The sequence below is a fragment of the Poecilia reticulata genome, linkage group LG23 (assembly GCF_000633615.1).
Source record: "Poecilia reticulata strain Guanapo linkage group LG23, Guppy_female_1.0+MT, whole genome shotgun sequence".
Classification (NCBI taxonomy): domain Eukaryota; kingdom Metazoa; phylum Chordata; class Actinopteri; order Cyprinodontiformes; family Poeciliidae; genus Poecilia; species Poecilia reticulata.
This window is the reverse complement of record NC_024353.1, coordinates 14,569,402-14,586,278: the sequence shown is the minus strand read 5'-3', so window position 1 is coordinate 14,586,278 and position 16,877 is coordinate 14,569,402. Positions and strand designations below refer to the sequence as shown.

Genomic DNA, 16,877 nt, shown 5'->3' with positions numbered 1-16,877 from the left:
ATTCTTCATTTATATTTCTATCAGTTACAAAAAGATTGCTTATTTTCTTTCTTTCTGAGAAATGGAATTATGAATAACTGGAAGAAGTCGGCGGATCAGAGCTTGGCAGCGTCTCACCGTCTCCGACAGGCAGCTGATGTTCTCCGCCGGTTATCTTATTGTGGGCAGTTAAGAGGACGACGTAGCAACATTTTGATCGCAGAACTCGCTCAGCCATAAATCTCATTAGCCTAATGCATGCATGATCAAAGTGTGTGCGTGTACGTGTGTGTGTGAGCTCAGAGTAACGGTCTATTATAGTGGTTTGGCTCTGATGTTGGATTCCTTCCAAAAGATTGGAAAATGCTTTTTGATGGGAAAATTATTGGTCATGTCTGAATGAAATGAAGGGGAATAAAACGGAGTTGGATGTTGGATCTTATTTTTCCACTTCTTTTACCAAACAGAATCAGCTATAAATAATGGTGATACTTAACCAGATGACATCTTCATACAGAAAAAATCTTCATTGGCACGCAAAAGCTTGACATTACAATAAATCTATTAATTGAATGATAAATTAAAACGGACCGAATAATTTCAATTTACATAATTTATCATTTTTCTCTTTCCCCTCTCTGTCAAAAACTGGAAAACAAAAGTCTTTAGTTTGGTTATTTGGTTTCAAATCACAAAACTGTTTTTTTTCCCAAAGAATTTTGTTTACAAAGACTTCATAATTCATTTACTTATATGTTGTTTTGTTTATTTTAGATATTCAAAATGTCCTTCAGTTCCAGTGTTAACTTTACATTCTATGGAACATTTTATTGATCTGTCAGAATATCTTCTTCCATTTTTATATTACCAATCTCTTAAAAGTGGTCTCAAAACCCAACAATAATATCATTTAATCGCAATAACATCTTGAACAGTTTATCATCTACCAAAATTTGTTATCGCGACAGGCCTACTGAGCATGCAGTTCTTTGGTTTTGAAATTTGTGGTTGTATTTTAAATATTAGACCTGCACAATGTCTTGTGAAAGACAATTAAAATGCTCCGTGGTTTTAAAAAAAGCTCTTATTTTTGTAGCCTGCATAAGATTTTCTTCCAGTATCACCCTATATTTGGCTCCACCCATCTTCAATCAACTTTCCCTCCCATCGCAGGTATTAATGATGCCGTTTCCACAGTAACGGCTGATGTAGGCAGGACTATGCTGCCGGGACAAAAACCTAAACCTACAAACTTTTTGGGCTACCATACCAGTGGTTTTCGGTTTCCCCTGCCACAACACAACTGAATGTATATAGATTCAGATTTTAAAAACAGAATGATTTAGAGTAGAGTTTGTACTTAGGAAGAAAAAAATGAAAACCTTAAGTATTTCTAAATGACAGACAACTCATTCTGTCACTTTTGTTTACTTCAGCAAATTTGTCAGAGGCGAATGAAGTTTTCTGTGATGCGTTTCAATTTTTGGCTGCATGTGGGATGCTCAGCTTTAAGTACCTTATAATGATGGGCTGTCTAACTTGTGTATGATTTCGTTTTGGACATCGCTGTGTTCAGCTGCTCTTTCAAGCCAAAGTACTTAGATAATGTCCACTGTGGATGAATAAATCAGCATCAGAAAGCTCAGCATTTGAGAAAGACGAGGAACGGTGTGTATTCCTTTTCTCTGAGCATGTTTCTTCAGCCTCAGATAACTTTGCATAAAGTGATGTTAAAAGAATCGCTGTAGCTATGTTGTGTGAAAAGAGAACATGTTATCCTATATGAAACATCTAGTTTGACACTATGTTGGTAAAGACTTTGCTAAAAGAGTAAAATGTGAGCGGGCTTAGCCAGTGGCTCGGCATATATATTTAAAACAGCTGATAGCTGACAGCTACCCAAGATAACAAATGATCTAACTACTCATTCCTTTCTCCTCGCCACTTAATAAAGAGGAAGCAGAAGCAGCAGCTGCTCTTGTAAAGCTAACTGCTTGCACCATTTTAATGCACCCATGAAAGCTACTTATTCCAGTGACAAAAAAGCAGTCTGGGTCAATGATGTATGAATATACAAGGCTGTGAAAAAGAAAGCATGCAACATGTGATCTCATGAAAGCCCAGGCTGGTACAGATTCTTTTGGTGGGATGTTGAAAAGATGTGTTGTGTGACTGTAGTACACCGTACTCAGCCAGCACTGCTTGGAAAGTTACACAGCGGAAATTCCATCAACAATGTTACAAGATCACAGGCCGTGCGGTGAAAACATATGGGCTGTCGGACGGAGATGGCTGACTCAGCAGGACCTGTCTTTTGAGTAGATATCTGACCACTTGAGGGGAGTCCATGGATTGTTTATAGAGCTGTGGCTTTGAATTTTTCACAGAACAAGTTCCTCTGTGTTGAGTTTGCATGTTAGGTTACTTCTGGGTACTCTGGCTTTCTCCCACAGCCCGAAAACAAGATAGGTTAGTTGGCATCTCTGAATTGGGTAATTCTTTATTTGAAGGGGTGTGCGCACAAGTCTGACACGACAGTCATACACATGCCATAACATATGTTAAGAACATGAATGGGGTATTTATGAATGTTTATGATTGTTGCTAACAATCATAAACATTCGGTAAATAATGACATTTATTTACCGACAAATGTTCACACAGAGAAGCACTCATATCTATCTTACAGCACAAAGATTTAGAGAATACCATCAATCAATCAACACAAAAATATGAGGTAGAAACAAGCATAGGTTATGGAAACTGAGCATTGAGACAGCTACAAATTTGATGTTCCAAGGAAAGTAGAATGTATCTTTTTTTCTAGATAAAAAGGTGGAGTTAACCAGTGAGTGTCAAGAAGAGTCAGGCTTCTAAACACAGCCAAAAAGTCTTTAGTGTGGTACACCCAGCAAAATGAGATATCTCCTCAGGGGATAACAGAAAAACTTTAGGTTCTTCCTGCCTCAAACACCTTAAAAGGTGGAATAAAAAGTAGATTTTTTTCTTTAACGCCATTAAGTTCCACACTGGTATTATGCATGTTTTAGTCGTGTGTGTGCTTGAAGTGTGGCGTAGTAACATCAGCATTACTGATTAGCACTGAGGATGTCTGATATGTTATGAGATTAGACTAAACAGCAATCCACACTTGACAGTGACACTCACACAGCTGCAGCTATAAGAAAAATGAACATTTTGTAATAGAGGATATAAATAAATAACTTCCAAGTCATATTTTTAGAATACAATAAAAAAAAGGATCCAGTAATATAGAGTGAACACATCTAAAAACTACTTGGATGCCAGTTTAGTTTGAAACTATAGGTCAATTTGTTTAGCAACGTTTTGGACAGTGTGGTAAAACGTTTTTATCTTTTTAAGCCAGGCTGCAGATTTCTAATATTTTTCAATCTGATTTTCAGACGGACCATTCTTCAGAAACTGCCCAATAACAGAAATGTATAACTTTTTTATGGCCACCCAGGCTGGCAATTGTTCTATTTTGCCACTAAAACTCACTAATAGGCATCATGACTAATAGGCTTAAACATCTGGCTGGTGTTTCTGGCTCTGGACTGTTTTCAGGATTGGTGTTTCTCTGTTTAAGCTAATTAATGGTTTTCTCTGAAAGGTTTTTATTCTCGGGGTTCTCCCAGGCCCAATATTTAGTTCATCATTATTAACACTGATATTCAGCTGCATGTGACTTTTAAAGCACCAGTTCAATAAAATAAGATCAGATAAATAATAATCCAATAAGGAATGTCTCTTCTTTTAAGTCTTTGTTTTATGTAGCTTTTATGCATGTTTTTATGTTTATGTGCCGTGAGCTCTTTAGAGTGTTTGTATTTTACCCTGAGCAGCAGTGTATATCAGTACAAGTTACATAGATCTTAACATTTAAGGTAATGTAAAGTATTTTCATTCCATTTCATCAGCCCTCCAGACCGATCTTTGAGAAATGAGAGGAATTCAGATAAAATGATGTGGCAAGCAAGGTTTACGTAGGTATGCTGAGAGCTTTATGCCCTGATAAAACGAAAGCCTCCCTCTCCCACAGCTCACAGCTGTTAGGAACTCTTCCTTTCTTATCGCCAGTGACCTGATAAAGAAATCAAAGGGGAACTCAAGGTCGAGTGTTGATTCCTCCCCTCCCTCGCGTTGACCAAAACCTGGGGATCTGGCTCGGTCTTTAAGTTGTGCTTAATTTTTAACTGCAACGCAGCGGTGCTTTTGCCTTGTAGGGGGGGTTTTCTCCATGGCTTTCATTACAAATATCCAGAGATCAGTCTCATTAAGCCAGCCTAAATCTCAAATTTTTTAATGCTTTTCTTACACATTCGGTGTTAATAACCGATTTTCTTGTGCTGAGCAATCACTGCAATCTCCATGCTGCACTATTCTCGAACAAACATTCCAAACCTCCATGGTGGGCAATGACAGTATATCATCTTGTCCATTTTAGCCCATCTTTATCTCTCCTGTTTGTTCTGTCTTTCACCATTTGTAACTTTTAAAAACCTGCAACCGAACTCAGAGGCAGGATGATTAGGGTGAAACCTTCTCATCAATCAGCAACACTTGGCCTGAGACATTCCTGCTGCACATTCTGAGTGATTCAATATTACTCTGCAGCCATTATCTGCTATTAGGCTGGAAAGGAACACACAGATTGTGACTAAGAGGGCTAAAACTTTGTCTGAATGTAAGATGAGAAAGTAATGATTCCAGTACATTGTCTGAACATTTGCAGTGCATGTGAGGGCAGCTAACCGCAAAACCCACATCATGATGAAAAGGCACATGTAGCAGTTAGAGTCATTAAAGTCCAATTGGTATTTCCAGCTGTTATGTTCTTATAGCATCCACAGATGCTGAAACCATAACAGACGAGGTGACATTCTTCATTACATAAAGTCTACACTTCCTTAAGAGTCAACAACTCCAACTTCTTAGCTTCTCATTTCTAAACAGTTGATGTTGAGTCTCATGGGCTCCACACACAGGGAGTGACGAACAAAAGCGAAAGGCGACAAATTTTTGCCACTGAAGACAAGTTTTGATTTTCAACCACAATGAACAGCGTAAGCATGCAGAAGTTATTTTTAAGCTCTGTGCAAACATGAGCCCCTCCATCAGAAAATATGTCATGGTAGGATTAAGGTGGCTCTTTACACAAGATGGCAATTGTGTTTTATAAAAGGACCAATGCGACTGGATGATTTAGTTCGGCTCTCTCTTACTCACGCCCCTTACTCAGTCGTGGCTTTTAGAAAGGTGAGACGGCTTCACAGGTCGAAGTAGTGATGCAACGGCATTTGATGGTTTGTGCAGTAAGCTAGTCACTAGATTTAAAAGCATACATGGCAGCACAACAGGAAGGAGAAAAAAATTACATTTGAAATGTTCTTGGACAGCAGCAGGTTGACTAAACTCAGGCCATCCGCCATCATCATTTTGGTATTGGGAGACGTTTCTGCTGATTGCTGGCGTCAACGTACAAGTACTGTCACCCTACATTTGTCGTCACAGGTTTGAATTTTATCTCAGTTTAATCATATTTAATAATGATGAGAGATATGAACTGAAGAGCACTGATCAACCACACTGACTTAAAATGTGTTTTTAAAATGATTTCAGGGTGTACAAACCAGGTAATTATTTTTTATTGCTTCATGTTTTGACTTTAAAGCGTTTGTTTGTTCTGCAGTTGAATTTTGAAGGACACAAAAATGGAAGAAGAAAACGTTTTGCAATGATTTCTTATTGTCTTGATCTTGAAGAAGATCAAGACAATAAGATCTTCTTATTGTCTTGAAGAAGATTAAGACAATAAGTCTTGATCTTTGCATTTTTTCCCTAATTAAACTATAAAATATTCCACAACAAATAAAACTAAGAGCTTTGGTATTAGAAGAGGATCAGCTGTATAATCCAGCGGTATTTGCAGGATCAGTTCAGCATGGGGTCAGAGTGAAGGATTAATACTACTACTACTGCAGTCTTGACGGAATGGGTTTCTCTAAAGTTACAGCAAATTTCCTTGAAAATATATTTCGGCTTACCTATGAGCAAAACCAGAAACATGTAGAGCATATATTATTCTTTGGTGTGGGACAGTATGATGAACCATTTTTTCCACAACACGAAGCACCTACAGGGATCTAATTACACTGAATTTAAACCAAAACAAAGGAAGCAGAGAATCCAACTAAAACAAACATCCTCCCATGTAGTCTAAATGACAGTGATTTATTGCAGGCTGCATTCATAAGGTACGCATTAAATGATTCCAATATGTACAGATGCTGTTCTAAACATACCCAAATTATTAATAATCGCCAACATAAAATTAAGAAGAAAAAAAACAAGAAACGTCCTGCAAGATGCATAAAAAAAATCAATATTTGGCTGACAAACATAACCCTGAAACCTCAAAACAAACAAGTAATGTATATCATAAGTTCAATCAAATCTATACAAAGAAATAATACACCCAGCCCACAATGATGGATTATAGACTTCAGCTGCAGGGTTACCTGTTTGGCATGTAGATCAGCCTTGGAGGGTAGGCTTGGGCTGGCAGCTGGGCTTACGGGGGCACTGCGGCTCCCCCCGGCCAGCAACGTCCGCACAGATGCAAACCACTTCATGATTTGGGAGAAGCAGGGATTTCACGCCAATGTGTCAAGAAAAAAAAGAAACAAATCCAAAGGGAAGTAGACCTCAAACAATTTCCCACAGGTGGGTGAGCGCAACTCGTGGAGAGATGTACAGCTGGTTTGGTTGGATTTACCCGACAGCATCAGAGTTTGTTGAGGAGTGCATGTGCGCAACACTATGAGACAGATCCAGCAGGAAAATAGTCTTACGGTGCATGCAACTGTACAACACACACAGATGCATGCAACCCCCCTCTACCCCAGTGGCACACAATCCTTCCCCCATCAACGTATCGCCATCTGTCACTTTCTCTATATCCCCCCCAGCTCTCCTGCAGGCATTTTACTTTAGCTTAGCATGTTACCCACCTGCCACACATGCTAAAACAAACACACATACACACATATCTCCAGCTGTGATATAATGCATGTCAATCTGTGATGGAATGAGAAACGGAAAGATTGAAGGTTGTACCCAAAGAAGTACCGATTATCAAATTATGGAGGACGGGAGGGATTTACTGTACATGGTCCTAAACGAAACCCATTAGAGTGAGAGCTAAACGGTTTCTACATGAAATCCTGAATAAAAAGACTTATATCTGACCCACAGAGGGAATTTTGATTGACTGGAATGACGCAATGAAGAAATAAACTGAAAAATTCACAGCAGAATATACAGTACATATACGACCTAAATATGTTCAGACTTCGTCATGTTAAGACTACAAACTTCAATGTATTTCTTTAGGGTTGGATATCATAAACCGGCACATTGTGAAATTGTGAAGTAGAAAGAAAATTATACAAATTTCAAATGGATGTTTTTTGGTAAAATGTGCTGTGGGTTAGTACAGAACCCCCAGGTGGTCTGTGAGATGTATGAAAGGTGTATACAAATACAAATATCCCACAACCGCATTATCGACAGTTCGTCTTCAGAAAAAAAAAATATGGGAGACTCTTTACTGGAAAGTGAAGGGGTCTCTCCTGGAGTAAAACCAGGAGAACCTCAAATCTTCTGCTTCCTTTAACAGGTTCTCTTCCAGTACTTCCTTGTATTTAGCTCCATTCATCATCCCATCGACTCTCAACAAACAAGTGTTGTCAATGCATATTGCTACAATACTGTGTTTTGACAAAGAGACGGCGTGTTTAGGAAGGTGTGCAGTTTGTATTTCACCAAACATATTGTTTCCCACACCCCGAAAACTTTAACTCTGCTCTCAAATGACCAGATCACCTCCTTCCACATGCTTGCTGCGTTGCCTACAAGGCTTGTGGCAACAAAGGACTCATCTGGAGATTGTATGATGGTGTCCTTTCTAGTCAAAGCCTTTGAATAATATAAATACAGTAATGCTGCATTTCCAAGCTCTGCGTGAAGGAAATGTGGAAACTCTGGTTTACATACGGAGTCAATGAATCGGTGGAATAATAAGTGGAAACTGACTGGATGCCTCGCAAATTGATTCAACTGAGTACTTTAAGTCCATATGACTGGTGTTCTAAAAACCACATTCTGATCAAACAGGCTTGTGTTTGTAATATCCCAGCTGTACAGATCAAAAACAAGCAACACATGGTCACAAATGTCAGTGTTGTACATTTCCAAAGAAGATAATCCCCTGCAGAGCTTTACAAGGAGATGGCTCTTATTATTAATGGTCAGAAGACACCCCACAGACAAAACACAGAGTGGAAAAGTGTGTGGCTTTGTGTGACTAAGTGTGTATGTGTGTGGCCTGGCTGGGAGAGACATGGCCATATGTGGAGGCCAGGCTTTGTCACAGTGAGTGCCTGTGTGATACTGGAGAGGATATGGGCGAACCTCAGCTTAATTCATCTCTTAATCCCCTATCCCAGCATGCCATTGCATATGGCACAGTGTGGCTGGGTGTGACGGTGGCTCTGCAAGTGACTGCACCTTTAATCTTAACTGTCACTTAGACAAAAAAGCAACAATTGTGCGGGAGGACGCATAATTAATCCATCTAAGCAGACAGTGAGATGGGAAGTGACAAGCATAGCCTACTTTCGAAGGCTTGCGAAACTTGACGGAGGATAACGGATGCATGTCTGAATGTGTATACGCATGTGAGCGTGTCTCTATCTCCAAACAAGGAGCAGGCCTTGGGGAGACATCAGCTCTGTCTAATCTCCGACTGCGAGACACTGTCACTAACAAACACTGAATCATACAAAACATGTCACTGAGCCAGGGGTATGGGCAGGCTCATCTGCAATGTGTTGCGCTCTCATGCTTTGATTCAGAACGAAAGTTCCCTCTTAATGTAATGGGCTCAACATTGCACTGGGACGGATGCAATTAGGCTTCGGACGCAGCAAAGACCCAACAGCTCTGACACGAACATAAAGACAACAAGTGGTCGGAGGGAGAGGTACTAAAACTAGTGCCAGTTTGAATTTGTTTATGAAGATGTTGCATCAATTAATTGAGACTGTAGTGAAAAAGCACATGTACAATACTTCAAAGATGGTGCCTTCAGGCACCATCTTTTACTGCTTGCTCTTGTTTAAACTGTGAGTAGACTGGGCTGTGACTTTTATGCCATGCGTTCAAGTAATTTTTAGTGTCTCTTGGTAGTGGAAAAAGCAAAGCACTGGGTGTACCGTCTAGAACACAGTTCTCAAACACAAGTCTATGAGAGGTACTACCTACTACCTTCACTGCTTCAACGCACTTGACTCAAATGACTCAAAAGAGTTAATTTAGCCATTTGATTCAGGTGTGTGGAGCCAGTATGTACGGGAAAAGTTGCAGGACAGAAGGTTTTGAGGACTGGGACTGGAGGGCCCCGGTCTAGAATGATCCCAGAGAAAATGGTGGAACCAAAAGTTGAGCAACTGTGTAAAAGGCAATTTGCTAGATGACTCAACAAGGTCACCAGAAACGGGGTGCAACTATAAATCCAGCTCAGAAGACGAGTCAGTACTGAGCATTGGGTCTATGAATCATTTTGAAATTGTTTCAGAAATACTGAGTATGCTAACTTTTTGATTAGGTGAACTGACTTTCCATGGATTATGATTCCAAAATCATTTGTGGAAAACAATTATCAAAAGAAAACACAGCTTGGGAAGCTGAGATACCTAGGTGCAGTGGTACTTGACCCGCCATTGGCTGGTGATCATAAAGCAGCCAATCCAGTAGTGGAATTTATTTTCCTTGGCACTCATTGGCTATACCCTCAAAAGCAAAAATAAGGATGACTGTAGATGTTAGTTTCACCAGCAGTGCAAATTCAGTCTGCATATTAATGAATTTTAAGATTTACATAGTGTTTCAACTATTAAAATAGGCAGTCAAACTTTTTCAAAGGGGTTCTCAACTACTTTTAGCTATTTGCAGGGTGTGTGGGCACTAAGGTCCCTCTAACCACTTAAAGAATTTTAGGTCTTGAACAAGAAGATGAAATGTAGTCCAACATCTTTTTCCAACAAAACCCAAAATCTTGGTAGGTAAAAAAAAAAAAAAAAAAAAGCAGTAGGGCATTCTTTAAAGCTTGGTGTTCTCAGTTGGCTTGACACGAACTCTTTATTAGGGTAACTCAAGAAACATTTCTTCTACTTCAAAATAGGCTTCTAAAACATAGACACAGCACAGTGTCAGGCCTTACAGGCGTATAAGTTTGCACTTACGTCAAACAAAACATTAAATGTAGACAGCAACTGGATGCCATTTTGTAAGACAGACTTCACTTTGATGAGAAATATTGTGACATTTACCTAGACGAGACCCCGTTACGCTCCTGTGCATTAGACAGCATTACCAATACTGCATGAGGATGCTGCAATCTCATGAAACTACTGGGCCTCAAGCAAACCCAAAACACCCAATCAAACTCAGTCAAGGGTTGGAGCTGGAGGAGTCAGTCTGCTTCTGAACTCATGAACTCTCTTGCCTCCCAAGTTCATGAACTAAAGGGAATCCACGTTCAGATGAGAGGTTTAACCAGTCTTAGCGATCTTTTTTGTTTGGATTATAGGAGCAGGACTACTGACATGACACTTGCGAAAGAGATTTGAGAGGATAAGTTGAACCGAGATCGTAAGGATGAGAACAGTAACGAGAATATCTCCATCCTGTTCAAAGTCCAGGTCATGTACTTAGTAAACGGGTGAAAAGTTCAACATGAACAGTTCAGATGTAGTATTTGACTTCTCCTAACAAGTAACACCTTTTTTTAAGAGTCAAAGATGCTCTTTAGAAAGCCCCAGCTTTAAACTGAATCCCATCTACATCAAACCAAAGGCTGCAGTTCCACTCTGTCACAATCAGAGGTCAAATGGATGACAGGTGGGGGGGAGGGGGAAAGCAGTGGTAAAGAGTAGCAAACTCTGCAGTGGTTTCGCAAAAACTATTTTTCATCTTAATGCTTTTCCAGTCCATTAATGCTAAATGTAGTGCCCATAAAGCTAATTTAAGTGAAAATGAGAGACTGAAACAGAAAGATAACTAGGTGGGGAGAAGGCATCATTATGACTGCACAGAAAGAGCTAGGACTTCTCTACGTTCCTTCAGCACTCACACCATGCTGAAATGCCCCAGTGGATAAAACTACTTTCATCCGGCTTCAAAACAGCCAGGAGAAAATAAAAAGGGCTGTAAATGTTTTGGCATCAGGATGGTATTTAAACTCAGTATCTCAGGGGAAAAGTTGTTAACTGGTCGTCCAATCTGAACCCTTGTACAGAAACTCCTGCATCCATTTTCACAAAATAAACTACATGCAGAACAATGTAAATCATTCACAGGTCCGACTAAAAGTCAGTGTGAGGCAAATATCCATCATCTGATCAGATGTGAATTCAAAATCAGATGTAAATTCAAAAACAAGAGTGTCCTTACTTTTACACCACCGGTAAATAACCAAATTAAACACAGAGATTTGGTACGCCAATTACACCCGGAAGCATCAAAATGCTTAAATAATGCTGAAACTCTTCAGAATTAAACAGTAAACTTATCAGGCTGCAAGCCAACAGTTTTTCAGCTATAACTGATGAGGCCTGCCTCCATTAAAACCTGTCAGACACTTAGTAATTCACAGAGAGCTAAAGAAATACCAACATTTACATAAAGTAAGGACAGGCCACAGGGTGAAGTGATGTGAAATGTGTAACTTGGATAAATGCCCACTTTCTGTTTTAATCAGGAAACACTTCTTGGAGATTCATTTGTTCTGCTTCTATTCTACTGTGTTAAAATCAAAACAGCCATTCTGGAACTATCCATCCTTAAATAATGCAATGACATGGCACATGTGGATGCAAGTGATTTCGTTTAAGTCAGAATGCATACAATATGCCTTTTGCACCATTCTTTATACTGGACACATTTGAGCACAATGTGCTGATTGGTGTTGATCAGGAAGGTTTGTTTTCCTCTCAGAGATGATCTGTATTTGTCTCTGTAATCCATCTCCCACCTGATCCCCTGTCCCTTCAGAAGAAAATTCACACAGCATGACGCCACCACCGCCACTACGTTACACCCAGAGGATGAAGTGTTCAGGGTACGTCAAAAGGTTCTTCTTAAAAATGTACCTTCCTCCACTTTACAGGCCAGGACAAGGTTTACTCAGGGAAAAAGCTTCACTCTGAGCAGAGTATCACTGAAGATAACTTCTGCTCAGATGTAATCATTTCTGATGTTTTGTCATTTTCAAGGGAACATTCTGTATCTGGCTCTAACAGAGCTTCTCTTCCCTCTTCCATCAGTAGTTAATAAATCAGCCACGTCACCCAAAGTCAAAAAGCAAACAGCTCTCACCTTCCACATGTTCCAGCAGGCGTGCTTTCTGTATATTTATGGCTGAAATGGACTGATAAACAACCAACAGCATGACTGGGTGACATTAAAGCTGCACAGGTAGGATTTAATGGTAGAGGGCAGAACGCAGGGTCAGATCAGGTCGCTTGTTTTGCAGCACATAAATATTAATCGAAATGAAAAGTGACCTTGATGATTTAACTTCATTTTGAGCAAGAGGACGGGTGTAGCTGCCGAGCAGCTTGGCTGCAGTGTGGGACGGCTTCTCTTATCCACTGCCAATGGATCCGGAGGCCAGAGGGGACTTGAGACGCTTTTGGAGGACTTTTTTTCCCCTCAGCAGCAGCTTTTTTGGAAAGAGGCAGATGTAAACAATTACTGAGCAAAACAGCCATGATGGGGAAAGGAAAAAAAAGAGAGGGGGATTAACAGAGTTTCTTCTTCCATGTTTCAGGACCATGGAAACATGAAATTATTGCCAATTACCTTGTTTTGTATGAGAACTTTCATCTGAGGAAACCGATTGCTCTCGCTCATTCACTGCTTTACATGGCAACAAAACGGTGTGTTTTGTTGCTATTTGGTCAGAGTTTCAAACATAAAGGATGGAAAACAATCTGACTTTACTGAAAAATACGCAGCTCCAGCTCAAGGATAGGTTGACAACTTCAATTTAAAAAAAAAAATAAAAAATACAATGTATGTATATAAAATCTAGCCCTGAGTGAAGTTGGTCCCCAGCCCCCAACTTCTTCAGATCAGACCAAATTGCTGTCAAACATTTGTGCAGTAAAATTTGTTTTAGTGAAACGTGGTGTTGGTAGCGGGCTGCACAGTGGCGCAGTTGGTAGAGCTGTTGCCTTGCAGCAAGAAGGTTCTGGGTTCGATTCCTGGCCCCGGTCTTTCTGCATGGAGTTTGCATGTTCTCCCTGTGCATGCGTGGGTTTTCTCCGGGTACTCCGGTTTCCTCCCACAGTCCAAAAACATGACTGTCAGGTTAATTGGCCTCTCCAAATTGCCCTTAGGTGTGAGTGTGTGTGTGCATGGTTGTTTGTCCTGTGTGTCTCTGTGTTGCCCGCCTCTCGCCCGGAACGTTAGCTGGAGATGGGCACCAGCAACCCTCCTGACCCCACTGAGGGACAAGGGTGCAAGAAAATGGATGGATGGATGGATGGATGGATGGATGGATGGATGGATGGATGGATGGATGGATGGATGGATGGATGGATGGATAGGTGTTGGTAGCATCATCCTTTGGAGATATGATTCTTCAGTAAGGATGCTACTAACCAGTTACAATGACTGGCCTTGAAAATTGCTGCTTACAAATGCTTAAACATCCAATCTGACTTAGCTCGAGTTGTTTTAGGGGGGGGAAGGCAAAAATTGTTCAGCTGTAAAGCTGGCAGAAACATAACCCAAAGATTTGCCGCTCTAATTGCAGTGAAAGGTGGTTCAGCATTTACTTTGTCTTCACTCACTGTGCATGATTTATTGCCCACCTCACAGTTACACACTACTTTGTGTTGGATTATCATAAAAATCCAACAAACACTTGGAAGTTTGTGGCTGTAAAGTGACAGAAGGTGAAGGAGTGAGAATAATTTAGCACTTCAGAGGCACCTGTACATATGACAGGTCAATCAAAGTCAATCTTTTCTGGTTTTATGCGTTAGCATCGCAGGCCAGGACAAATATATAAACAGGCTTGTGGCCAACTGTTTTAAAGGTAATCAGCGCAACGCTTATAGCTGTTAAACCGAAGTATTTGCCTTTTTGAAGCTCTACACCCGTACTCAACATTCCTTAAATAGACTTGAAGTTATAAAATTCAAAAAAAAATTTTTTAAAAAAGAACGAAAAAAAAAAAGATTTCTTTCATCTCCTTAACTGGCTGCTGAGCACAACAAGCTCCTAGAATAGATTTTTGGTAACGACTGCACGCGCTGCCTGAATAATTCATTCCTACTTTCCTCAGCAGCAGTAGGATGGGAAGTTTCTGCTAAGAATACAATCTCTAGTAAACACCGACTCTTTCAGATGTGCATATTTAAAGAAATGCGGATAGGGGCAGCTTTATAGGGTACAAATGTTTCCCAGCATTTTGGCAGCCCCAAGTCTGGATAATATGAAAATAGGAAAAGCAAGGCAAAAAAAAAAAAAAAAAAAAAAGTCAAATGGGTACTGAAAATGTGGTTTTAAATTCAAGCTTTCTAGAAGGCAATCTGTTCGAACCAACATCAGCCAAAAGCAGAAAAACACCCAGGTGAAACTAGGAGTATCAACAGAAAGAGTTGCTGTGTCATAACAGAAGCTGGAGAAGACTGTAGCTTTGTTTCAGTGCCAAGCTGGATGAGAGCCAGGCATGTTTCTTAAAAACCTCATGATGATTTGACAGGAACCTCGTCCGACGAGTCTTGTATCTTGTATAATCTTGAGACTCTCCAAACAATCTAGTCTTGTAAACTAACTGCAATTTGACACAAGGAAACTACTTCCTTTGAGAGTTGGCGAGCGGCCAAGTTTCAGGTTTCAAGGTTTACACGGCATAAGGTATGTGGTTTGGTTGGTCTGAACCGATTGTTCTGAAAGTGTGGCACTTCACCTGCTTGTGGTTGAACTTGCAGCAAGGTTTCTGCTTCTATGAAGTATTAATGTGGTTTGTTAGAGTAATTTCCTGAGATGCACATCTTAAAATGTGCAGATAAGCAGTTTTTAGAGCAGCTGTCACTAATCTGATATGGCAAGCCAACCATATTACAACCTTCAGTGTCATCACTTGAGATGCCAACATTATTTATCATTTCTGTTCATTTTACAATCTGAAATTTGGAAATTTTCAACTTTCCAGGAGGAATGACTCAATGGTGATGCTAGGCGATAACTTATAAAGCTAGTTGTGGTGCTGTTTTGAAATCTATGCGAATGTGGTGGTAGCTGGAAAACCAAATATATACTTGATTGAGGCCAAAACTGACAAGATGGACCACCTGGAAGTAATTCCAAAGTTTATTTCAGGGAACTCATTTGAACCTGCTGAACAGATCCAACATGTTTTATGAGTCGGTTGACAATAGTAGCTTTCAAATGATGAGAAACAATTGGGGAAAATGCCAAAGTCAAAATTCTCATCTAAACCAAAACCCAGTAGCCATGTCTTGATTTTATTACCTTAAATGACTTTATTCCTGATGTTTAGTAACAGATTATTTTTTAGTATGTGAACTTAATGCAGATGCACAGTCTTAGTCACTATGTAGACCATTTTAAACGTTCCTAACACCAATAAATGAAGGTTGAAACTGTTCGGAGGGGGGGGTAGCGCGTTTCTCGATTGATTTTTACCCAGAAAGCACATGGGCAAAAACCGATAGTGAAACGGTCACTGGGACTGACTAGTATATATTCCATTGAGGGAAAGTAACTTCATATGAATTCCTCATATGTTAACATAAAGGCTCGTTTTGAAGTATAAGCTGCTACTTACAGGCATTGCTTCGAAGAATTCGACCTGGAATGCGGCGTTCATAACAAACACGTGTTTATCTGCTCTACTGTTAGCAAACAACCGTACTGATTAAATAACATAAAAGTCAAGCAGTTTCCTAAAAGTCCAACAGATKSCAGCAATGCGCCATGCAAAACAAAACACCCACAGTTTACAGGACACAYTTCCTGCTAAAGAGCCCCCTGGTGGTTGAAGAAAAATCCACATATAAACCGGAAAATACAATATATGAAAAAAAATCTGAATGCTCTCTGGTATTGTTCAGGGGGCCGAACCAAATGTGGAGGCGGGCCGTAGTTTGGGGGCCACTGGTCTACATCATAGGGCCAAATCAGCATGAGAATTGTTCACATAGAGAAAATCAACCCATTTCTTTACCCCTCTTCTCCATCCAAAACAGTTTAATGACAGAAGGACATTCCAGACAGTTTTTAGGGCTAACCAATGATCTCTGATCACATGTGCTCACTTTGGTAAAATCATGCCACAAAAGTCCACTGGACTCCTTCTTGCAGGGTAAATTGTTTTTTTCCAGGGGATGCAGGCAAACAGGCACTGATATAACTCCCTGACACAGGCTTGTGTGGTCTGAGGAGAACTTCCTTTGGTGGTTGACGAAAAGCAGGAATCTGCAGAACTGAATGGGTTTCTAAGTAGTTCAGGTAATTATGTGGGAATACGAGTGAAAGAGCTCAGCCCATAACCTTAAGCCTGAACCTGAACTTTGTCAGGAAGACAGGAGACGGATGAATTATGTTTTGCATGCGAGTCTCAAATGCATGTGCAGATTTGCATTATTTGAGTCTCTGCAGAAACCAAAGACTTAAAGCAGGCATCGTTGAGGAATCTACAACCGAGGCTTTCTGCCGTTATTACACAGAACCCAGAAATATATTAGAATTTTAACCATAATCGTTTTCTTCTCTTT

General features: G+C 40.1%; 1 protein-coding gene across 4 annotated transcripts in view; it reads right to left on the bottom strand.

The window, feature by feature from the left end:
- Positions 1 to 16,877, bottom strand: part of nav3 (neuron navigator 3) — a 370,879-nt gene that overhangs the window by 190,618 nt on the left and 163,384 nt on the right. The window contains exon 1 of one of the 4 annotated variants that reach the window (XM_008401337.2): positions 6,522 to 6,650. The exons of the other annotated variants lie outside the window; for them this stretch is intronic. Coding sequence (XP_008399559.1) covers positions 6,522 to 6,635 — 114 coding nt within the window. The 5' untranslated portion in view covers positions 6,636 to 6,650. Of the gene's footprint in view, positions 1 to 6,521; positions 6,651 to 16,877 lie in introns of those variants that run through there. 4 annotated transcript variants of the gene reach the window in all.